General features: G+C 34.1%; 6 protein-coding genes across 10 annotated transcripts; 2 read left to right on the top strand and 4 right to left on the bottom strand.

Moving 5' to 3' along the window:
* Positions 1 to 822: 822 nt before the first annotated feature.
* LOC140809505 (peroxidase 64-like) lies at positions 823 to 2620 on the bottom strand. The gene is given in 5 exon segments (XM_073167160.1): positions 823 to 1425; positions 1702 to 1744; positions 1747 to 1866; positions 2104 to 2292; positions 2377 to 2620. Coding segments are annotated over 5 exon segments (957 nt in total). The 5' UTR covers positions 2584 to 2620; the 3' UTR covers positions 823 to 1027.
* Positions 2621 to 3875: 1255 nt separating this feature from the next.
* On the bottom strand, positions 3876 to 7369 carry LOC140809842 (uncharacterized). Of its 5 annotated transcripts, none has more exons than XM_073167595.1 (9): positions 7134 to 7369; positions 6790 to 6919; positions 6106 to 6186; positions 5921 to 6009; positions 5712 to 5786; positions 5299 to 5363; positions 5146 to 5220; positions 4701 to 4880; positions 3876 to 4220 (listed from the first exon to the last, which is right to left on the bottom strand). In XM_073167595.1, the coding sequence occupies exons 2-9, from the start codon at positions 6913 to 6915 to the stop codon at positions 4135 to 4137; spliced, it is 777 nt and encodes a 258-aa protein (XP_073023696.1). In that variant the 5' UTR covers positions 6916 to 6919; positions 7134 to 7369; the 3' UTR covers positions 3876 to 4134. The 5 variants fall into 5 exon arrangements, with proteins under 5 accessions (XP_073023696.1, XP_073023698.1, XP_073023694.1 ...); XM_073167597.1 differs by having other exon boundaries at positions 6793 to 6919; XM_073167593.1 differs by having other exon boundaries at positions 6790 to 6928; positions 7134 to 7325.
* Positions 7370 to 8209: 840 nt separating this feature from the next.
* On the bottom strand, positions 8210 to 10016 carry LOC140809643 (uncharacterized). The gene is made up of 4 exons (XM_073167330.1): positions 9635 to 10016; positions 9174 to 9276; positions 8671 to 8832; positions 8210 to 8581 (listed from the first exon to the last, which is right to left on the bottom strand). Exons 1-4 carry the CDS (start codon positions 9898 to 9900, stop codon positions 8414 to 8416), a joined length of 699 nt encoding a protein of 232 aa, XP_073023431.1. The 5' UTR covers positions 9901 to 10016; the 3' UTR covers positions 8210 to 8413.
* Positions 10017 to 11525: 1509 nt separating this feature from the next.
* On the top strand, positions 11526 to 15500 carry LOC140810657 (calcium-dependent protein kinase 29). Its single transcript, XM_073168520.1, has 8 exons — positions 11526 to 12327; positions 13347 to 13490; positions 13575 to 13727; positions 13844 to 13959; positions 14215 to 14382; positions 14599 to 14726; positions 14959 to 15058; positions 15350 to 15500. Exons 1-8 carry the CDS (start codon positions 11601 to 11603, stop codon positions 15434 to 15436), a joined length of 1623 nt encoding a protein of 540 aa, XP_073024621.1. The 5' UTR covers positions 11526 to 11600; the 3' UTR covers positions 15437 to 15500.
* Positions 15501 to 16389: 889 nt separating this feature from the next.
* LOC140809999 (uncharacterized protein C594.04c-like) lies at positions 16390 to 18079 on the top strand. Its single transcript, XM_073167785.1, is given in 4 exon segments — positions 16390 to 16852; positions 16937 to 16957; positions 16959 to 17201; positions 17442 to 18079. Coding segments are annotated over 4 exon segments (1005 nt in total). The 5' UTR covers positions 16390 to 16588; the 3' UTR covers positions 17919 to 18079.
* A 118-nt stretch (positions 18080 to 18197) lies between these two features.
* LOC140809998 (GDSL esterase/lipase EXL3-like) lies at positions 18198 to 20680 on the bottom strand. Its single transcript, XM_073167784.1, has 5 exons — positions 20381 to 20680; positions 19376 to 19506; positions 19055 to 19288; positions 18699 to 18954; positions 18198 to 18533 (listed from the first exon to the last, which is right to left on the bottom strand). Exons 1-5 carry the CDS (start codon positions 20655 to 20657, stop codon positions 18343 to 18345), a joined length of 1089 nt encoding a protein of 362 aa, XP_073023885.1. The 5' UTR covers positions 20658 to 20680; the 3' UTR covers positions 18198 to 18342.
* Between the last annotated feature and the right edge of the window lie 4339 nt (positions 20681 to 25019).

Genomic DNA, 25019 nt, shown 5'->3' with positions numbered 1-25019 from the left:
TGAAAATTTGTAAGTCAGCTATGTGGATGCAAGAAGTTAAAAACAATTCAGTATTATGGTCATTGAAACTTGCAAGCTGTATAAATGGCAGTGAGAGTTAGAACGATGTATGCTGTACCACTTCCTTTACATGAAGAGCCTGAAACGGTTTGATTTCTGCACCGAAACTATTATAATTCTTCAGTAATTTTCCATTGGTGTTGAGACATCCGAATTTTTCGAATCGATTATGTGAAGAATAAGATTCTTGTATTGCATGTTGACGTTTTGATCTTACATTCCACTACTTTGAATTCCTAATTATGCAGCTATTAACGTGTTCACAATCACTGTATCTATTCCACTGGATCTATTCAATGAAACTATTTTGGTTGAAATTGTTCCTTTTTTATTTATTATCATTGCATCTAGGTACAGAAGAACACATTGCCGATTATCTTGCCAAAACCTGCAGATAAGATCAAGGTGAAGGTTTCTTCTACTGGGTTTTGGAAAGGTGAGAGGAGTTGCGTGTGGAAAACATTTCTAATTAGCATGATGCTCCAATGGCACTATTGGATTGCCTTTGTATCAACGGAATCTCATTGTCTGTACATACATAATTGGATATGAACAATATGACCTTGTATCCTTGTTGAGACTAAAATTTACGGGGAAGAAAATGTATTTATGGGTGTAATCAGATATACAGTATTTGATTATAAAAATATTCAGGTATTGGGAAAAATCAATAGACTTTTAATGTTGAATGGAATTCGACCAATTCCTTTCCAGTTCGTGATTGATTGCTTAGTATTTAAGTATGCTTAATTTGGGATAAAGTGTTTTAAGTACATGAAAATCATTACAGTTAAAACAACGATTACATGTTTTTCTTATACACTAATTTACTCGACCGACAAAACGAAACCAACTAAACTCCCACTTATAACCTTGAACTGCAAACACTACTATATCTCAAACTCGGAAATTAAGAGAAAGAACAACATAAATCAATCAACAATCTATAAAGGACGGTACTACTTGATCAATTGACAACTCTACAGTTCAGGCGTATCTCATTTCCGCCACCCTCGATGCTACTCATTTTGATCATGGACTTGATAAATCCCTCAAAAAATTCTTGTTGATTTGAAGCATATTTGGTGATCAATGCCTTGGTTGTTGAAGTTGTGAGCAGCGCTTGGTCTGAGGAGAAAATGGACTTTCCTTGAAGAAGCAATTTGTAGTACGCATTGTCAAATACTGTTGGTGTGGAGTCCAAGAAAGAGCCTGCATTATTAACCTTGTTGTGCGCTGGGCAAACCTGCCTTAGACTGGCAGCAAATGATGGATTCAAAGATGGGTCGACTTCGAGTTTGGCGTTGAAGTTGTGGATTCTGTTCTGGAAAGATGAGCAGTGGGAGAAACCAAGTGTGTGCCCTCCTGTTATGCAATTTTACCAACACTATGTGTGTCACAATGTTGTAAATTAGGACAACACAATTTTATTCTAACATAAAAAAATTGAGAAATATTATATGAAGAGTTTAAAGAATACATTATGGAGCGCAACATTATGTAAGATTTGCAACTAACCTTATATGCAAAATTGGACTGTGTTAGACAAGTTACAGTTCATTATTATTAGTTTGCCCCCCCCCCCCCCCCCCCCCCCCCCCCCCCAATCAGAATCATGGGATCCCATAATAAGGTGATTACCTGATAATGCTACTAAATCATCAACGCCAAGGCCTCTTTGTGCTGAAGCTTTGCTTGCAATTGGGATATATTGAAGGTTGGGAATGGTAATTGTCTCGTGTCATTTCCCTTTGAAATTCTTCCATCTTTTCTACCATTCGGTACATCCCAAGTTGGACCTCCGGACTAACAATATATACATGACATGAAATAGTCAGTACAAATATAGCATCTATGGAACATATGCTAATAAAGAATTAAATAGTTAAATTTTTATTTGTTTTTGGCCAAGAAAATATCTTCAAAGAAGATATAAATTTTCAAGAAATGCTCCAAATCCCACAAACTATATTCATTCACCGAAATCTTACCATAATTAATATATTTTTATCGATACTATAAATATAATTGATTTGCACTTACAAGGGCAACAGAATCCCTAGCAGCAAGAGCCAAGATATCAGCACAAGAGACCACACCAGGGCACTTCTCCTCTATTTCTTTCTTAGCATGATCTATTACATAAAATGCATGCAACGATATATTTGGCGGCCCATCCTTTTCAGCTTGGTTCCCTCCCTTCGAATCCAGAAGCACAGAACCATCACAACCCTTCAAATAATTAATGGAACTCATGATTATTATAATACATTAATCGAACTTAACACTAAAACTTTATATGTGTATGGTACGTACCCTAATGAAGCAGTCATGGAAATGCATCCTAAGTAGAGCTGCCGAGACTGTTCTATCATTAAGCATTCCTTTCTTTACATATTTGGCGACTGTCGACTCGGCTTCGGGGCATGTTTGGTGATAGTAATTCACACTTAGTGCATTTAAACAAGTGATCAAGGTTGAAGAAATGAGTATAATAGAGACCAGAAACTTGTATATCTCCATGTATAGTATATGAGCTAATTCAGCTTAATATTGTTCTGGTGGACATACCACTTTGATATAATTGAATGGTATATATATATATATATATATATATATATATATATATATATATATATATATATATATATATATATATATATCTCATGCATGAAGTACAATAAAAAAATAAAAATAAAAATAAAAATTTGCCCTCTCCACTGTTTGGTGGCATGTTTGGTGGGCTAAAACCATTTTGAGTTTATTTGTTTAATACGATCTTGTATTTTATTTGTATAATTTGGGTATGAAAATGTGAATTCATTAATATATATGTCACGAAATTACAACTGATCATCATATATCTTTATAAATTTTGAGTAACTCGTAAGTATGGAATTGATCGATGCCAAGGAAAATTGGTTCAGCTTTCTTTGCTTAGAAATCTCTTATTCTTGTATGAGAATGAATTATTATCCGATCTTGCTAAGCAAATAAGCAACGACCGTTCATGTTAAACCTAACAAAACAAAATTAATTTTTTCACACCTTTTTAATTTCTCGTAAACAAATAGGGATCTTGAAATTTATCAAAGGAATTTATTATTATACTATAATTAGAGGAAATATATATGACATATGTCTTAAGTACTTGAGCAGATAGAAATAATGATATTAAACCCATGAAAAAGTCGTACAAACTTGTTCTTTTAGGTCTGAAGTACGACCACCAACCGATGATAACTCAACTGATTATTTGTACTATGCTTATGGATCTTGTTAAAATGCAATTAAATATAGATTATGGGGAAAGCAAAGTTCTTTGGTGGATAGAGTCCAACAAATAAAGTTCATTAACTAATTTACGAGCCTTTTAGCTTTCGTTTCGAACCTATTCATAGGATCAATCAAATATATATGACGTTGATGTCTATAAAATATCTATTAGAATTAATGACATTAATGTGTATAAAATTCGTTTGATCTCTTGTACCAATTTCAAATCAGTCTTATACGTGAAACATTTCAATTTTATGTTTGTTGTCCCTTTATTGGCATCAGATTTCTCAAACTAAGTTTTGTTTTATTTTTGAAGAAATTGTTTCATGTAAATAAAAGTTTTATTTATTCATTAATGAATAAATAAAACTACAAACCATCAACTTAAATATAAAAATGGTTCGTTAGCAAACAAAGACGCTTTTCATTTGGAAAAAAAGAAAAGAAAATTGAATAATAAATCTGAAATAACTAGTAGGGGGATTTAAAATCTTTTATTACGATCCAAGTTTTGATTGAGAATGAAAAAGAATCAATGTGGGAGTGATACGAATAGAGCTGCAACCAACAAGCTTATCCAGACATACAAATCAAAGAATGTATCAGCTTATACTCGAATACGCTAACTGTGAATCATGAAACCAAGTCGAAAAATGAGAACAAAAACGCTCACCGGGCAAGGGCGGTCTGCCAAATTAGTCCACAATATCCTACTGTTAATACTACTGATAACCCCAAAGATACATAATTCGTCTGTAAATATTTTCTCACATAATAGCCACAACGTTGGAATAATTAAGCACCTCCAGCAGAAACATCGATTGGTCCATTAGATCGGAATCCATGACCCCTGCCACGAGTGCCTCTCCCCCAGCCACGCCCTGCGCAGATAGAAATAGACCAAATTGTGATGACCAAGACAGAAGCATGTTCAGCATGAGTAAGACTTAAAAAATTAAATTACTCAAACCATTTGTTTGTTTACAACTAAATGCCCATATTTCTTGTATTGTATACAACGAGAAGCGAGATGTCACGAAGTTATCAAGCGCATGTCTACAATAAAATAAAATAGAGTCACACTTCTCCCAAAGTGGTCCATCGAAGTCCAGCTTTGATTTTATATAAATTAATTGATTTGGATTAGCAAGATGGGCACATAAAACACCACAACAAAAAAATGGCTTTGCTGACCAAATCGCTCAAGCCATTTCGGAGCAGTACCGGGTGGGAAGCTTGAACATATAAGTATGGTACTATGGCCTACACCTAGATCGTTGGCGACAACAAATAGACAAACATTGCTGATATATGGACCTAAATGATACAGTTAACATTGAAAGAAAGATGAGAAATAGTACCACGAGGAGCTTCTTGATCGTAGCCTCCAGCATTATACTGGTTATCCACCTGAGGACCATTGTACCCTCCTCTCCCACGGCCACGGTAACCATAACCTCTGCCCCGTCCCCTGCCCCGAAAATATCCACGGTTCCGTTCATAGCCTCCATCATCATACTCAGACGATGCAAAACCATTCCCTGAGCAATCAATACAACAGATATATCATCATAGGTAAATAAAGATCTAAGAGTTGAAATAAGCTTTCCACACACACATCACAATCACAATACAGCAAAAAGAACTGCCAGGAACATTTAAAATTTGTTCATACATTTGAAAAAAAAGGTAACAACTAACAAGTGTTCAGAAGCACAAATCGTTTTTTCAACACTAGATACAAAGCAAGTAGCGTTAGTGCTCTAATAATTTAAACTAATATACATGATCAAACAGAAGTTATACCAGATGGGGCTCTAGGCCTCCCCCTCCCCCTCCCCCTACCAACTCTGCCTCTTCCTTGGGTAGACGGTGATCCCTCTGCTTAAATAAACTAGTTAAAACAAATGTCCTCTAGCGGAAATATCAAGAAAAAGCACATATAAATAAATTTGACACCTCCTCCATCATAGTCGAGCTCTGTTGAAACCTTAACCTGGTCAGCTGGTATGGGTGGTTGGTACCTGCGCATCACAACAAATCAATAATCCCACTTCCACTGCGACAGTTATGTGAGAAGTACAAAACAAAAGTCACAGTAATAGTTGAAAAAGCTTTCGACACCCAAAGGACCTAAGATGTAGTAATACACTAATACCCATAACTTGAAAGACTTGGAAGAAGCTCCTTTTGCTTTACAACTAACGAAACAAGAAGCGAAACTATAACTTTTATTAAACTTATTGTTTGTTCCTCAAGAAATTCAAGGAGCTAGTCTAAGTAAGAGTGTAGTTTATTTTAAAGCTGGACAAGAAACAGCAAATAAAACAGAACAGTAACATTTACAAAAAGGAAATTCTTAAACCAGTTACCCAATATTTTTCTTGTCCAACTCCTTTTTCGAGAGAGTAATCGTGACCATCGAAACTTTCCTTGTGGTTTCAAGCCTATAGTACGAGCAATGAATGTCACAAAGGCTGGTTAGTCATACTGTCACTGTGTCACATTTGTGCAATCTCGACATGAGAACATTTTAATGAGATTTTCTGGTACGTATAACAATGAATTAGAAAAAGCTTACGTTTGGAGGCCTTCTTCCAATGGTTCCCATGTGTCAGTTATGTCAGTGGATTGAATAGCGGTAATTTGATGCAGACCAACAATTCTCCTCTAAATTACAGACAATACACAGTAATTTCGGATCAACATTCCAACCATAAATAATTGATAACCGAGAAACAAAATAAAGTCATTGAAAAGGGCAACCTTGATTAACTCCACAATTGTCACCGTTTTATTGATGGCTCTGCCCATTGCCTTGAATACTATTTCATCTGAATCCTTCTCCTAAGTTGCATTAAATGATAACTTGAGAATGATAAACACTACAGGTAAGCATGTGCCCAAAGAATAATCTTGCCCAGAAATAAAATCTAAGGAAGGAGATGGAATAGCAAGGAAATGCCCTTGGATTCAAAAAATAAAGAAAGAAAGCCAATTAAACGGCAAATAATATGCATTCTAAACAAATTACAATAGACTATCCACTAAGCATAAAAAATGCGAAAATAATCCTTTGAAACACTTTGTCAAATAACCAAATCCACATTTAACCCCCAAAAGAACGCAATAAGAAAAAACAGCATAATAAACAAAGTCACAGAGTCATGAAATCTAAGTAAAAAAATCATGACATCAAACTAAATGTTTAAAAAATATATAAAAAAATACATGATCACGTGCAATATTATAATACCCTAACATTTAGAGTTAAACAATTGCCGAGGATGGTCAAGTGCTGTTATATTCACCAATAATGTCACCAAAGGCCCCAACTTCGTTCAATTCATCACACTTTCAAACAAACTGAACCAAAAATTAAAAAAAAAATAGTAACTTTGACATAGACAACATCTGCAACAATAAGAACACGTATCGCGCGAATACCACCACCTGGAGCAAGCTCATGGCATAAGTGATGTAGCTCCGCATCCTGCCTTGGCTCGTAATTCGAATCTCGTTAACATCAATCGGTGTCTCCACCTTAGGTTTCTCCACCTTGTGATACCGATCCATGCCCCTTCAACAACTAACAAAAAAATATGACAAAAATCGAAATAATTAATGGTTCACATACTATATTAAATTTACAAAACAGACGAAACAAGAACAGCAAATTCGCACATAAATCAAATTAAATAAAGAAAAAAGATGCAAAGAAACAGATCTAGATATTCATTGCGGATTCCTTTCCAAATTTAGGACCATTCCAGCATCTGATACAAAAAAATTACCTGAAAAATGTACGCAAGGAAACGATTTTCAAGCTCCACGAAAGACAAGCCCTCTCCTCTGGCTAAGTTTCTTCGTCACGTGCTGACCGCCGCACTGCAATCTCCTCAGCTATATATAGTGACTGTGCCCTAGCTCACATTTGTACTTCCTTTCTATATTTTAACGATAAAATCTATTAAAGCGTGGCCTCATGTTTGCATGCTAAATTCTGTTATAGTTGACCTTCATAATTAGAAGCCAAGCGTCCCTTTTGTCTTTTTTCTTAATTACATTACAATTATCCTCGTACGAAGGGTTTTATAATTTAGGCTTTTTAAGAAAATTTGCCAAAATAGATTAATATAATATACAATTGACATACTAAATTTGATATTATATTAACTTTTATATTTACGTTTATGGTAATGATAATAGAGTAATTATGTAGAGTGAGTTATGTGAGACCGTAATTATTTGTAACAGGTACCCTACATATTATAATAAAATTAATATCTAGCAAAAAGTGAACTTTTCATGGTGACCAAAAATATCCGTTCAAATAGATCCGTGAGACCGTCGCACACAGTTGACTTATAAATTTTATTATTAAAAACAAATTCATTACGATGCATATTGATATCGCATGTATGAGTAACTTTAAGAGGGGGTCAGGTCGAGAAATATTTTATTGTTTTTACTTGGTCTATTACTCTTGTCACAAAGAATCTAAATTTAAATGAGATATCAATTTGTGATCCAGTTGTAATAGCCACTTCGCGGACTAAAAGATTAAAAAAAGTTCCTAGTATTTTGAGCAGAGTTTTTATTCCACATCCGATCAAAAGATACCGAATATTACATGATACAAAGAGAGAAAAAATTCCCACACATCATTTGTAAAGAAAAAAATGACGCATATCAGAAGAATAAACGTGTAAGAAATAACGACGATCATTGCCTACAACATTTGACAAAATATGTGTACGCCGCCTCAACTTTAGAAAATTGAGACGCGCATGCGCCTCTTCTTTTGACAATCAAGCTCCCGCAACCACTTATTGATGATATGATATGCCTATAAATAGCAATAATTGAAGTCTCTAAACGCATACCTCATAAGAACAAAATACATCATCTACAAAGAGTGTTAGAGTACTTAGAAGACATCAATCGGAGTAGAACAAAAAAAACTTTCAAATTATTCAATGACAGGAGGTAACACTGAGTTTGTTTCCGCATATTATTTATCATGTTTATGAATGTGTTGAAACATTATTTTTGAGAAAATTTCTAACATCTTTTACTCGGAAGAGTGACCCGAATCCTCCATACGTCTGCCATATTTACCCACCAAAGGATCTATTATCCTTCTCCACTCTTCATAGCTTAGAGTCGAGCCCACGTCGGTTAAGGGTAATCCATTCACGAAGAAGAAAGGTGTGCCATAAACTCCTCGTATGCAACCGTACTGAAATCAAACAAGGCTAGTAAAAGAGTGAAATGTCAAAAGAAGATAACCAAATTAAACTTAAAGTTTTTGCAAGTTTGCAATTGTACCTTGAAAGAGACTCTTGTAGTGTGATCGGTCTTGGGGTCTGTAAAGCCAGATTTGATCGAAGAGTGGTACGATGTTCCAAGTGCATCTGCCACCAACTTTACCATTTTGTCTTCAACAGTTGATCTCGATGTGTTGAATGTTGCTGCCCCATAGAAGCTTTTCTGTTCAACAATGTAAATTTCAGTACTCTCAAAACTCACCCCTTAGGGTGATCCATAATGCTTGCAGCATTCACTTGAAAGCTATCACGAAAGACTTCTTGATCAGTTTAAAGCAACTCGTCCGACCTTAATTAACTATCAAGCCCACGAATTATTCACAGCGAACTGATTCATTTGCTTGGAGTATTGAGGTAAGCAGGATTCAGAGTAATCGAGATCAATCACAGTTTGGTCAACCTAAAAACTATACTATAATCTTCTTATTCACGTTGATCGGATATCAAGTTTTACATATCAAAACCACACAAATAGCGAGGCAAATTAATAAAAAGTTACTCAACCTGATGCTTGAAAAGCTTTTCCAGCACATTGTATGTGGCTGAGGCGTTCAATTTGTTGACGACATGCAATGCACGGGAAGACACGAAGGCGTTATCATGATAACTGCAGTTTATAAGAGAATTTTATCAGACATGTTCAAGAAGACGAACACGTTCACTGATTACATATTAATGCATGGTTTAAATTCTGCCCATATATCGATAAACGGTCAATTTGCACGACTTTGGTCTACATGAGAATCTGCAAACACCAACTCCAAGGATTTGCATAGTCCACTCAAAAATTTGAATTGAACCAGCATTTTCATTCTTCAAAAACAAGTCACGGGTAATGCTACGATTTTATGCATTCATATGTCAGCATATTCCTGGGTTGGGGCTTAACTCCTAAAATGCAACCAGAAGGAATCCCTCCTCCAAAAAAAAAAGAAGAAATAAAATCAAATGACCAACAAACTTACGGCAACGGAAATGTATAAACAACAAGCGCAACGGCGGAGCCATAGTGCTTTAGGGCTGTTCTGAGAGGTGGCCATGAATCCCTGGTGTCGGGGCAAACCGGGTCGAAGAAAGCTTCGATTAAGATGGATTCGGCGCTGGCGGGTTGGTCGCCGAACCAAAACCCTTCTTGCTTCACCAAAGATTGGGCCGAAGCTTCGATAAAGAAAGAGCATGAGCCAAGAAAAAACATCAGAAAATATCTCGTGTTATTCCGCAGGAAATCCATGTTCGAAATCTGGGTTTCTTCCGAATAGCTCCGGTTATGTGGGTCGTTCGTCAGAAGCAGGTGGCAGAGTTGCTACACCTGTCCTATTTCTCCAAGTGCAGAGTGCCACTAAATTGTATTTCCAAAGAAATACAAGAAAAAGCATTTTTCATGGGTTCTAACGATCGTTTGGTCTGTTTTAATATCTTGGGGTCATTGTTTCTTGGCCCATGATCCAATACTGGATTTCTTCCTTTTGCCATTTAATCCGCTCCTTTCCCCGAATAGGGCCAACACAATAGAATAGTCCAAGTTTCCATGGACCAGGGTGCTTGCATTTGGAGGATTTCAAATTCAAACACTTCGATATCTTTTTCTACCCAAATGAAATTTTGGTGCAGTTACAAGTCGATGACACCTTATTCTATGGATTCGGGTTCGTTTCAGGTTTATACATTTTTGCTTCATTTTATCATTCAATGTGTATAGTTGAATATTCGTTTTAATTGAAAATTTTAGGGGAAATAATTTTAAAAATTACCCCATTTTATTTTATAATTTGTATTTAAAATTGGAGTTTCAATATTAGGTTTTACGAGGTATTCTCTTAATAATTAAAGAAATGATTTTTTATTAATTAGCTCGTAATGTATGCATATATGTTAAATTTTAATATAGAATAATTTTCTATCAGAAATTTTGTTAATCGACTTTTTTTTTGTTATATATTTTGCGTTCTTATAAAAATAAAGGTAATTGTAGATAATTGATATTTTATGCAGAAAAAAAATTGACATGTTTTAAAAACTTAACTAATTATAATAGAGCTTCTAAGCAGTTCGATGACACCTGGAAATTTATTTAAAAATACTTTCAAAAAACGTACAGCGCAAGCCGGTTATAAGCTTGGACAGCATAAAAAAATATTACACATCAAATAATTAATATATATGAACGTGTACATACTTAAAGAAAAAAAAACATCACTCGTTATTAAAAGGAAAAGAAAGAGAGGCACCAAAGCAAAGAACCCAAAAAAGCAGATGTACAACCATACGCTTCCTTTCCATCCAAGAAATTTGACGTCGAAAATAATATTATTTTAGCATGTTTTTTAATGAGACGATCTCACATATTTTTATCCGTGAGACAGATCAATCTTACTTTCAAATAAGATATATGTTTCACAAAATTAATTCTTTAGACCGTCTCACAAAAAATTGTGATATTCGTATTTTAAAAATTTATGAAAGATTGGTTTAATAAATTTTTTTAAATACTTATATTTATAAAATCTTAGTTAACAGAAGAAATTATCAATTTATAAAGCATGGACATTATGTGCCAAACTTGAGTAAGTATTCAATGAGAATGTATCGTAGATCTTTATCTTTGAAATATATCAATTTGGGTTATATCTATAATAAAAATAAATATTTGTTACATAAAAATTAATATATTTTAATAAGTCGAATCAGGTTTGAACGTCTGTTTTACAAAATTATATTGTAAGATGATTTCCGTGGAGTATTTGTGGTCAAACTTATATCACAAAATATTTATATGGTTTTCTTAATCATTGACCTTACCCGACGTATACGAACTTTTACACTTCATAAGCATCATATATATATTTCACGGCCACCCCACCCCTTCATTCACTTCTCCAAAAAATACAAGATTTAGAGACAAAAAAAAGGAAGCACGGCCCTTATCTTCAAATGGGATCGTGCTTCTCCAAACTCAAAAAATCCAAAGAAATCCCAATATCATCATCACCATCACCTTCGCATACTCCCCCTCACCCTCAATACCAAGATTCCCTCCCGCAGCACAACCATGAGCCGCCGCTAAAACCATCTTCTCCTCCCCCAAGAATCACCGCCACTACTACTACTAGCACGACCACCTCCACTCAACGGCCAGTAGCTTCCAATATAGGACCCATTCTTGCCAAACCCTACACAGACATAACCACACTCTACGATCTCGACAAAGAACTCGGCAGAGGCCATTTCGGTATCACCTATCTCTGCACAGAAAAGGCCACTGGCATCAAATACGCATGCAAGTCCATTTCAAAGAGAAAACTCGTGACCGAGAAGGACACACAAGATGTGAGAAGGGAGATCTTGATCCTGCAACATTTGACAGGACAGCCCAATATTGTGGAGTTTAAGGGGGCTTATGAAGATAGACAAACCCTGCATCTGGTTATGGAGTTGTGCAGTGGAGGTGAACTTTTTGATAGGATTACCGCAAAGGGGAGCTATTCCGAGAAAGAAGCCTCGAGAATTGGAAGGCAGATTCTTAACGTGGTTCATGTTTGCCATTTCATGGGGGTGATGCATAGAGATCTTAAGCCCGAGAATTTCTTGATGGTGAATACGGATGAGGATTCTCCATTGATGGCTACTGATTTCGGCCTTTCTGTTTTCATTGAGGAAGGTAAGTTTGCAATATTGATCAACACTTTAAATGATACAAATATTGCACGGCCATTCATGAAAGTTATTGGTTCGTCAAAATATGTGTTTTTATTGTTTTAATTTCATCCAACTATTTGCTTCGGAGGTAAGTATTGGTTGCTGCAGATGTGAGTTTATTCGTGCTAGTTTGTTTTGCAAGTTTCGAACTTAATTATCACGTACGATAATTGCTTTTAGCAAGTGTATTCACACACGCACAATGTTCATGTTCAAATTAACTTTATAATGTCTCATAAAATATCAATATAAATAATTGATGAATCTTTTAGAAATTAAATTAAATATGTCATACTATGCTTTTAGTGAAGAAAAAGAGTGTAAACATGTGCAACTCTGCTTTATGTGAAGACGACCAAGTCAACTCGAAAAAGACCGGTCAACTCGGTCAATTTTGCTTGTCCTTCTAATGTTTCCTTCATACATATTTTTTAAAACATTATATATTTAAAATCCAATCTTAACATTTGTACAAATTATGTGCCACTTACAGGAAAATATCTACCTGTTAATTTTTATTGCATTAGTACTTAATTGTCACACTCACACGTTGTGTTTTGTGTTTTTATTCGAGTGACAGTTTTTTAAATATGTTGAATTGGATACATGTCAATCCATTGATTAGTGTAACATATAACGTTACTTACACCTGTTGACGAGGAATTTTTGGATTTTTTCCTGCTCTTCCATCGTCTCTTCATTTCTTTTTTCACATGGTTTCTGATGCAGCTTGCAAATTCTTCTTTGGGCCTTTAATTTGATTTCGTTCACCTTTTTTGAATGAGCATGTCACACAAAGTTTTGTGTTAGCCTGAATATTTACCTAGCGTACCTGAATAGTAACAACTGGTAGTTTCTTTTTCATAAAAAAAAAAGAAAACAAAAAGTGAACAACATCAGAATCACAATGCTAAGGAGTCGATAAGGGTCAACATAGTTTGTGACTATCAATTTTCATGATTTCATGCACATTATTTTCAGGAAGAACCTATAGAGACATAGTCGGAAGCGCGTATTACATAGCACCGGAGGTACTTGGACGAAGCTATGGAAAGGAGATAGATGTATGGAGTGCTGGAGTCATACTTTACATACTTCTATGTGGATTTCCTCCTTTTTGGGCTGGTAAATTTTTTTTTTTCAAGATTCAAACTGTGTTTTATTCGTCAAGGGATCGACGATTTATTCGTGTCTAAACGACATTGCCAGAAACGGAGAGAGGCATACTTGAAGCTATTAGGGATGGTTACGTAGATTTTGTTGGCTCTCCTTGGCCTTCTGTATCCAATGCTGCAAAGGATCTCATCAAGAAACTGCTGACTAGAGATCCCAAAAAGAGGATTACTGCTGCTGAGGCCATTGGTAAAAAGAATAATCTTTAAATGTTTTGTTCGATATTACTATGGTCTATGTATATGGTTTCATCCATGGACACGGATGAACACGAGCATTCAATGTAATTTTTGTATGTTAAACAGAGCACCCATGGCTGCAAAAAGATGGCGAAGCATCCGATACTCCAATTGACAGTGCTGTTTTGATCAGGATGAAGCAATTCCGGGATATGAACAAACTCAAGAAGCTTGCTCTAAAGGTATCAATATTTTACATTTTTTGTACAACGTAGAGAAACCAAGAAATTTAGCAATGAAAGAGTCAGACAGCTCAACTTACTTCGATCAAGTTATAGAATCGAAGCTTAAATATCGTCGAAAAATTCAAGAACCTGCTGTATGTTAGATATGAAAATCCTTTATCCTTGGCTCCTAATTAACCACACCACATCATTTGGAGCTACCATAGTTCTAAAACCAGCTGTCACAATCATAAAACTTGGAATTCCTTGAAGGTGATGGCGGAAAACCTGTCTGAGGAAGAACTCAAGGGATTGAAACAAACGTTCAACAACATGGACACAGACAAAAGCGGTACAATCACATATGAAGAACTCAGAACTGGCTTAACTAAGCTAGGATCCAAGCTTAGCGAAACAGAAACACAACAACTAATGGAAGCCGTAAGAATTTCTTCATATCGCATTTTACCTTGAGTGTTGAACAAGTACTTGTATATGCTTTTCATATCCATAAATATGCAACCTTAATGTATTTCGTCGACACCTTCTCGGACCAGTACGTGTACAAGGCTTGCCCATGGTTTAATGGGTAGTGGTCGCAGTTCTCTCATTATTAAATAAAAGATTTCTGGTTTGACTCATATTTTGAATGTCCAGGCGGATGTGGACAAGAATGGAACTATAGACTACATCGAGTTCATTACTGCGACTATGCACAGGCACAGACTTGAGAAAGAAGAGATTTTGTACAAGGCGTTCAAGCATTTTGATGTGGACAATAGCGGGTATGTAATATACATATGCTGACCTATAACTTCTAGATTTTAAATTCGTCAAAATAAATCATCTCAATAGATCGTCTCAAACTTAAAATTTAAATATTATCATAAAAAACAAAATAGAAATAAAAATGAAAATGAAAGGACTCTCGTCTGTTATATTCCAGTTGAATATAATTTTTTTAGCCTTGCTTATATCCAATTCAAAGTTCTTGAAATATGTCAATGAATCAAGCAGATTTATAACAAGAGATGAGCTTAGACAAGCAATGACACAATATGGAATGGGGGATGATGCTACAATTGATGAAATCATCAAGGATGTAGATACTGATAATGTAAGCAACTTTTTTCTATTCATATTTATCTCTCTTTTTTTCTTTTTTTCTTGTTTTTGCCTACGCGAGCTAGGGAACGAGGTTTCTAATATTTACTCATCTATGATAATATTTAAAAAGTTTGGTGTAATTTGACATGATATTATAATTGTTTACTTAGAATTAAGATTTTCTCGTCAATGGAAATGGATGATTACTAAATTCTAAACAAAATATTAATACCATTTTCTTGAAGTAGGATTTAAATGAAAAAAGACTGATATTGAATAAATCCCGAAAATTATTACACAGGATGGGAGGATTAATTACGATGAATTCGCGGCTATGATGAGGAAAGGCACGGTGGAATTTGACGGACAACAAAAGAGAGAAGATTAAATGGAATTATATATCATATTGAATCTTTCTATTTATAAAATGGATAAAATTGAAACTTCTAATTTTAATATTTATATATGATAGAGTTGCATATGATATTTATTTTTGAAGTCATTATATATTGAATTATTAATTTTAATGATTCATGTATTTTATATTTTATCATATCATATATTTTTTCAGAGTTTTACTAATTTTTCAATTATTGTATTTTTTTAAATACACGTTGGTCTTCATTACTGCGAACCATAGTCACAATTACTTGAGTCCTACTAAAACACACCTTCATTAATGTCAACAACAGCCTTCCCCTCCTTTTGAGATACGTAACATAAACCTATCAGAGTCGAACACCGTTTTCTTTTATTTGGGAAGAAAAATCAATTATGCTTAACATCTCCACGATTCAAAAAATCATAAGTTTTTAACTTGAATAGCAATATGATCTATTCCGATTGGCCATCAAGAAGGCCATAAAGCCGGCCGGCGAAAATACCGAGTCTCACTTTCTCACCAATAGAAGATCCACAATGATTGAACAACTCATTCTACGGTTTTGTTCATACTACTACATAGATAGTGCTCGTATTCATTCGATACATGTATTAAGTTTATAAATTATGATTATCTATTCAACCATGATATATGAATGATTTATCACTCAATATATATATATAATGTGTTGAGTAGATGATGATACTACATGTATAAGTATTATCTGTCAGGCCTCGTTCTCATACGCAAAACTTTGAAATTTCACTAGTAATGTACGTATACTCGTCAGGTTTTGGTAAATGCAATTGACCCACATCTATTATCAGAAGCGTTCGAGTATTTTTATTTATTTTTATTTTTATTTTTATTTTTGGAAAGAGCGTTCGAGTATTCTTCTTCTTCCAGTTTCGCACTCAAGTTAGAAATTTGGGGTATTTGTACGAGAATAAATCTGGATCGCAATTTTCGTGTGCGATATTTTTAATTTTCAATTTGTGAAAATCATTAAAAGCTATTTGAAATTTATCATTTACCAACTGTTAATGCTGGATCCAAATATGATCCGATTTGAGCTGGACAATGGACTTAGAAAACGGGTCCTGTCTACTGGTGAAAAAACAAAAAAAGGGAGTAAAATTGCGGGTCGGGTAGAATGCAATGGCAGTAGACATGGCAGCAGTGAACACAGAGACAAGTGCCAGAAACCGGAGCAACGCAGTAATTGCAATTTTGGCCCCTCTTCCTTCCATTGTCTTCTACGTTTCCTTCCTCGTCCAACATCCGTCGGCGAGGGAGGGAGATACTTTGTTTCCTCTGTGGACTTGGTGTTATCACCATCCTCTCTTGTTGGCCAACATTAGCTTCTTCCTCAATGTCAACGTTCTTTTCTGGTTTGTTGGTCTTCTCCAATCAAGCCACTGGGTATGTATTTTTTCTAAAGTTGGATTGGATTGGATTGGATTTGCATTTCATTTTCTCCGTCTAATTTTGAATGGATTGATGCAGATGATAGACTTGTATTGGACAGGTGATACCCGTATTGTTAGTTCATTACTTCGCGGCTCACCCGCTGGCGGATTTTAACGTTTGGAGGTCGAGGGTCGTAATTGTTTTGACTTGGATTTGGAGCGTGAGGCTCACTCACAGCTACCTTCGCCGGGAAAAGTGGCAATGGGGTGCTCGGGAAGACTGGAGATTTAGCGATATGCGCCGACAATATGGCAGAAATTGGTGGTGGATTTCTTTCTTTGCGGTTTACCTTTCTCAGCAGGTAATTTATTTTTATCGGTTATTAGTTTTTATGCCGTTCGATATCTTCAACCGGCCGGCAAATTGTTGTAATGTAAGTTGTTCGATGAAATGCCTGTACAAGCAAAACTAGGCAAAGACTAGCTGGATCGCATAAGTTGCCAATTGCGAAATTATCATCCAAAAGTGTGAAGTTTATTTCAACCCATCATGAACATATCTGACCACGGATGATGACACTACGGTTGCTTTACTGCCACAGGTTTTTCTAATGGGAATATGCATGCCTCTGTACATTATCCATGTGAAGCAAAAACAAATTACCATTTGGGATTTCATAGCCACATTCATTTGTTTGACCGGTGTTACAATTGCATACTACGCTGACACACAACTCGATTACTTTGTCACTAGAAACAATGATCTGAAACGGCTAAGCAAACCTTCAGTTCCCACTCTTGACGAAGGCTTGTGGTATTACTCACGACACCCTAACTATTTCGGCGAGCAGTTGTGGTGGTGGGGTCTGGTGGTCTTTGCTTGGAATTTGGGTTGCGGTTCGGTGTTTCTCGGTGCTCTGATTAATAGCTTGTGCTTGGTTTATGTTACCATTCTCGTGGAGGAGCGGATGCTGAAACAGAAGAACAGGGTTGACGCTTATAAGCGTTATCAGAAGACGACTTCCGTGTGGATACCCTGGTTCAAGGCAACATCGGCAAGAAAATACAAGTATACATGATCAAGGATTCAATGTGTTTCTTGAAACCAACGTACATGCTTGCGTGGTGTGATTCATTGTCAATTGTTGTCATTTCTTAACATGCTGAGTTTTCTTCTTGTTGGTCACTTGCAGTTCGTGATGTTTATTGTGGAAATACGCTACAATATATGCTTACCCAATCATGTGGAAATACCCTACAATATATATTTTTTAAACAATACAGTATTAGTCATTAGAGTATAAATTCGGGACTTTTTTTCTTTTATCAACTTTAACATGAGAATTGTTTCATCAATCGAAGTCAAACAGAGCATATGTATTATTTGGACATAGTCCCACTTCAATAATACAAATTGACTTGGTGCCAATCAAGACCATAAACATACTCTTCACCATTTCATTGTAATCATGACTACATTTCTTTAACACAACACAAATCACATCAGACAAAACTATCAACATATTTTTGGACTAGTTGATGCACGAGGATCTTGTAAGCTTTCTCGGTGGGGTGATAACTGTCCCAAAATACATATTTAGAGCTATCGGCACACGTCCAACTATATTTGTTGCATAATATCACTGCCTCAATACTTCCCGTGCCACAACAGCCCTTGTCATTAACTTCGAAGCCTGAAATAAGTGATTCGGTTATCCAAACATGAATGATAGTAGTCATTTCTCCTCAAATATAAAAATAAACTTTGAAATTACGTATATAATTTATCAAAACATGTAAGCTTTATTTTTCAACTTTTTCATCCAATGAGTATCTAAGAGGTCGTAATTAATCATTACCATAATTTCGAGGGTGTTGGATGATATCAAAGAGGGGGCTGAAAACGTCAATGTACACCACCCTAGACTGAGGCAGGTCTTGATTGAGCGCATCGAGTCGAGGTGAAAGCTTGGAGTTGAGCAATTGTGCAGCTTGGTTGTAACTCACAGAACATGATCTTGCCGATCCACCTGCCATTGTTATTTGAAGTGGCAAACACCCAATTGGGGGAATACCGAATACAGCAAATCTTCTGGCCCCAAGTTTGTACAATTCCTACCGTAAATATATAAAGCAGAACCTTATAATTCAACTTATGAATCGTGTAAGAATACATATATATATAATGGGAATACACACACATATATGTATATACCTGTACAAAATTTGTAGCGGAGACCACAATAAAATCAGCATATGAATAAAGATCATACTGCATTTTTCGGATTCCGAAGGTAAAATAGGTATTTGCAAGATCATCTGACCCCGCAACCAAAAGAAACAAGGCCTGGCCCAATATGTTGGTCGCACCTTCTTCCCCGACTAACCCTTTGAGTTTCCCAATGTATTCCTTGAATTGGTTCAATTGATCCAACATTGGAATCACCGACTGAGACCCATATATTTACATAATTAAACACAACAAAAACACAAAAATAATACTCAATACATATATGTGTGTAGAATTTTGATGTACCACTATTCGAGAAGTTTGAGGGTCGTATCCGGATCCCCCGGAAGCAAAGCTAACGCCGGTGAGAAGATCGTGAGCCGTCAGATTCGGATCGAGATAAGCGGGAATGAGCTCCTTAATTCCCAATTCATCGGCTGAGATTTTAATTAAAACATTAATTAATATATATCACATGTTTATTAATTATATTCATTAGTACATGACAAGGATGGTTACTCCAACCGAGGGTCCTTTATCAACAATTTGAGCTACACACAGAAGGATACAGTATTTAAAAATTCAAGACTCGAATTAATTAGAAAAAAAAAGAAGTTTACTCGTCCCATTTTTTAAAGAGTAGGTCTCATGTGAGACCGTCTCACGGATCTCAATCTGTGAGACGGGTCAACCCTACTCATATTCACCATAAAAAGTAGTACTCTTAGCATAAAAAACAATACTATTTCATGGATTACCCAAATAAAGATCCGTCTCACAAAATTTGACCCGTGAGATCGTCTCACACAAGTTTTTGCCTTTTTTAAAAGGACGAGTATTAGAAGTGACAGATTAATGCAAGAATTTGAACCTCGTGATCTACGAAAGCATGCATGCATGCATGGAAAATTTTCTCATAGCCCTCACCTAACAAGAAACTAGTAGACATAACCCACAACTAAAGAGCCACTAATAATATTTGTCATATTCAATATTTAATTGAAAAACCCATCATAACCACTCTATTAATACGCACAGTTAAAAGGTTCCAAACTGAGACTGCAAGGCCAGGAGTCTCATTTGTACGTATAGTGACTACTAATTTGGCCCTGCATATGTTAATTAACTTGGCCGATATGATTTTAAGATAGATGGTATTTGCTTTTATTGAATAATATATAATTTTATTTAGCTATAAAAAGATGCATCAATTTGACGATCGAAGTCCATTCACATGAATGAAACGTCATCTCCTTCATCGCACATACAAGAAACAAAACAGTACACACATATGTATAGTCAGTCACGTACCGATAAGATCCGGCGGCGTCCTGCCGTTGCTGAACCTTCCCGATGGCAACCCGGCCTGAAAGTCTTTGCCGTAGGGTGGGAAATTGCACTTCACCACTGTCCTGATTTCGTTGTTGTTGCCCTGATCCGCAATAGAGTCTCCAAACGCTAAAAGTGCCGGTATCGTCAACTTTTCCGGCAGCTGTATAGCTCCCCCAGAGAAGACAAGAAATACAAGAGAGAACAGGAGGATTCTTGGTAGAAATGGGGCAGGATTCTTCATGGAGAAAACCTGCATTTTCACTTAGAGATGGAGTTCGAGAGTTGTTTGAATAGAAACTAAATGATTTGAGGTGGGGCTTTATATAATAGCAGTGTCTGTGTTACGTCATACGTTTATTGTAACTTGTAAATTTGTAATCCGATTTCGTATTTATGAATTTATTTTTGGTTCTAATATTAAAATAGATTATAGGATACAAGTTTTCATAAACTAATTAGTATTGATAATTCTGCATGTATATAATATGCATAATATACGTACGTAAGCTCTGGGGTCTATTCCTTAATTAATGTTTGAATAGACTAATTTATAGATTAATGCTCCAAATTTCGTATTTATATCTAATCATTATTTATTTATTTTAGGAACGTATGGTAGCTTTTATTTAAGGCAAAAATTTGTGTGAGACGGTTTCACGGGTCGTATTTGTGAGACGGATCTCTTATTTGGGTTATCCATGAAAAAGTATTATTTTTTATGCTAAAAGTATTACTTTTTACTGTGAATATGAGCACGGTTGACCCGTCTCACAGATTATGATCCGTGAGACGGTCTCACGTGAGACCCACTCTTTATTTAATTCGTTTCGATGTGTAATTAATTATTTATTTTAATTGGCTATAAATTAAATACATTATCATGTGCGTGATAAGCTTTGAAATAACATACTCACACAATTTTAGTGTATTCAATTCATAGTTAGTTGACCTCTCACTATTCTTTATTTTAAAATGGGAAATTAGTTAAAATATTTCTCTTATAAATTTGTCTTTTTTTTTTTACTGAAATGCCAAAGGCTGTACGGAAAATGAATCCGAAGTTCAAACATGCCCTCCCGATGATATCTTTTTTTTTCTTCTAATAATAGACAAATGAAATATACTTTTTAAGAGCCAAAAAATAATAAATATTTCAATTCACGAACTAATGTTATTTTACTTAATTAATGAAGCAGATGCTAGTTGGGATTGGTTTAGAAAAATGACGTAGAGTGGCAACAAAACTTTTGGTTGACTACCTACTTAAATTTTGTCTATTCTAAATTATAACTTACTGATTCTCATGAGGCTTTTCCTGTCCGTTTATTAGATTTGTGGCACTGCTAGATCATGTAATATTCAAGATTTCAAGTAATTGTTCTAATTAAGTTCACACAAAAAATTAAAGGATGAATGAAAAATTATAATTTATTAATACTTTTATATATATATATATATAGTTAAAATTTATTATCGAGATTTTTTTATAAAAAAAAATGTTAAGCTAGATACAAAAGGAAATAAGATACAAAAGGAAATCAGCTTCCCTTCCTTGGTTCAAATCAGTTTCTAAAAATCTAAACAATGTGCTGATTGGTGGCAAGAAGAAACAAAAGATTGCATTTTTAGTATATGTTGGCTTGAGGTTAGCTTCTGAAATTGGTTGTTTAGCTAGGTTTCGAGTTGGTTTGAAACACGAATCGTGGTTATTCATTTTTTTTAGAATTCAATATTCTATTAAATATCTATTACTGTATCATAAAAGAATCCAGTTTATTTCAAACATACGGTAATACCCATTTTAAAAAATTAGTATATTAAGTTATATTTTGTTCTCCCCATTTGACTTTTCTCTTTTCGAGTTTTAGTCATGTACTTTTTTTTTTTTTTTATATAGAAATTGATTTATTTGAGTTTTAGTAATGTAACTTGTTAATGTTTGGTTTTCATTCAATAAGGTGAAAATTTTTTGTCTTTTCAATTTATATCACCAAATCTATCAAATATTGTTTATTGATACGGATATTATCCAAGCTGGCTCATATAACGATAATAAACTTATTAAATATGTTAACATTTATATAAACAAAAATAAGGATAAAAAATAAGTTCTTTTTCTTACAAGTTTGAAATACCATGTGTCATTTTGCTTTATTTTCTCAATTGTATTTTTTTAAATTTATTTTTATGTGTGTAATATATATTTATTCTTGTTACATGAGTTGCGAGGCATATTATACTTTTTTCACATTTCTCCATTAAAAAAAATTCGATCCAACGTACACTGTTAGAACAATATCATATAGGCCGCATCTCATTTCTCAGTTATAACTATATATGATAACAGGTTCATAAAATTAAATGATAGGAATTATTAACAGAGATCATTAAAGAAGCTATCTTAAACCAACATAGGCTCACGATTTGTATAAAACTGATGAAATGTTAAAAGAAGTAAAGGAAAAATATCTTGTTCATTAATAAATTAAACCATTTTTAACGAATTTTCGCGGACGACATATCAAAATTTTATTGTTGAGATATACCTTTAGCATTAGAGAAAATATATATGATAGATTGATGGAATAATTATTATCTCAACAAATACTTCCGAGTTTTTGTAAAGTTTACTCAGGGTTGCATTTTAATAGCTAGATGTATCTGCAAAATTGATTCTAATTAACTTAAATTCATCATTTACATTAAGACAGATGATTTAGTTAGCTATTTCAAATTCCACGTTTTTCCTTTGTCGATATATTTTTATATAGAATTTTAAAAATTCTCGAAATGACCACCAAGCATAATAAATCCATATAAAAAAGAACTCATAGTTATTTACAAATATTAATAATAAATTTCGAATCTTAAAGGAACTTTGTCAAATCACATACCATACGTTGTTTTCAAACCAAAAATAGACTCGCTAACTTGGAGTTTGATCCCAAAAAAATAAAATATTTCCACTCATATTATTTTATACTTAAATTAAATTATTTTATTAAATCGACTTAATATGAGTCTATTATATTATAGTTAGACCAAACTTTCAAATTTAAAAAAGATCTATTATTACGAGTCTTTACCTGTCTGGCAGATTAGCAATTCTAAACAGTTTTTTCTGTTTCTGCCTTTAAAATATAGCATGTGATGCATCTGAATCATATATTATATTGTTAATTATATTAACTATTAGGACTTATATAAATTGAGTTTTTTTATGTAAAATTTAAAATGAAATATAAAATATATGGATATTATGTTTAACAAATGTTAAAGGAATTAAGTACGTTTCTCCATCGGATAAGCTGAGACTCCTCGATGTTAGTTTTTTTTTTATCTTTTTATCTTGAGTATTGTTTGATCCGTGAAATGAGTTGATAAAAATATTTAAATTTATAGTATTAGTAACAAAATAATTATAAACGTAAGGAGTTTATGTAGTGTAGTTACTAATATTATATTATGTTTGATATATGAGTTGATAGTTGATTGCATTGAACTATATATATTTATCTCAGCAATCATATCAAATAATATCTTGATCTTCACCGATTCATCATGTTCTTATGGTTATGTTCATGCCCAATCCTTGTAATATCTCATGGGAAATAATAAGTTGATGAGGTAAAATATAATACAATCAGTTAAAAAACTAATATTTTTTTAAAAAAAATTGGGCTCGAGCAATAATTGATTTTTTGCATAAAAAATGACTTTTTTTAATCCACTATTTAATCATTATTGACTAAATTATTTGCAATAGCAATTGACAACAATTCACAATAAAAATAATGATTATAACAATATATATTATTATTGTTATTTTGGTAAATTTGAGATAAATCTCTAGATCAAAACACGAGTTGTTATTTATTCCCTAGTCCTAAAATAATTGTTTGAACTCGCTAACCACTTAAAAAATGCCCTTGCATTTAATGATTTTTTATGGGCCATAAATGATAAGAAAAATTTATAAACCAACAAAACGAAAGATTTTAGAATGTTTGGGGAAATAATGTTCCAACTAAGAGCAAATAAATATCTCCAGCCACAAAAATAGAATTCTTCAAGATAGCTTTTTATCATAAAGATGTCGAGTTTGAATAAAAAATATCATTAAAAGATGTCCGAGAAAATGATCAAATACAACTACAATGAAGACTCTTTGGCAAAATAGGAAATGAACCACATCAATCCACCCTTAAAATTATGGAATACAAGTAATATGAGTTTGTTAGCTGCAATTTTATCTCAATGAATATAATTGATCAAAAGAATATGCAGGTTATTATCAAAAAAACATTTGGACATTGGTTTTAACTAAAGCAAAAATATCATCATACAACAGTACATGTTTCCTGATAAGAAATCGTGGTTAAATCAAAAAGAAAAAATTCAGGTTGGTGATTAATTACAGAAAAATTAATACAACTATGGAGTTTGATTATTATTTCATGCATATTAGATATCATTTAATTAGTTGTATACGCAACACAAAATATGATCTTTAAATTTGATGGTAAGTCTGGATTTTATCAAACATAGATGAAAGAAAAAATCAAGAAATTCACGGCTTTCTCCATACTGCAAGATCATTATATTTGGGAATTATTAT

Source organism: Primulina eburnea, chromosome 13, assembly GCF_022965805.1.
Source record: "Primulina eburnea isolate SZY01 chromosome 13, ASM2296580v1, whole genome shotgun sequence".
Lineage (NCBI taxonomy): Eukaryota > Viridiplantae > Streptophyta > Magnoliopsida > Lamiales > Gesneriaceae > Primulina > Primulina eburnea.
The sequence above is the reverse complement of the archived record's forward strand: the minus strand, read 5'-3'. Positions and strand labels throughout refer to the sequence as shown.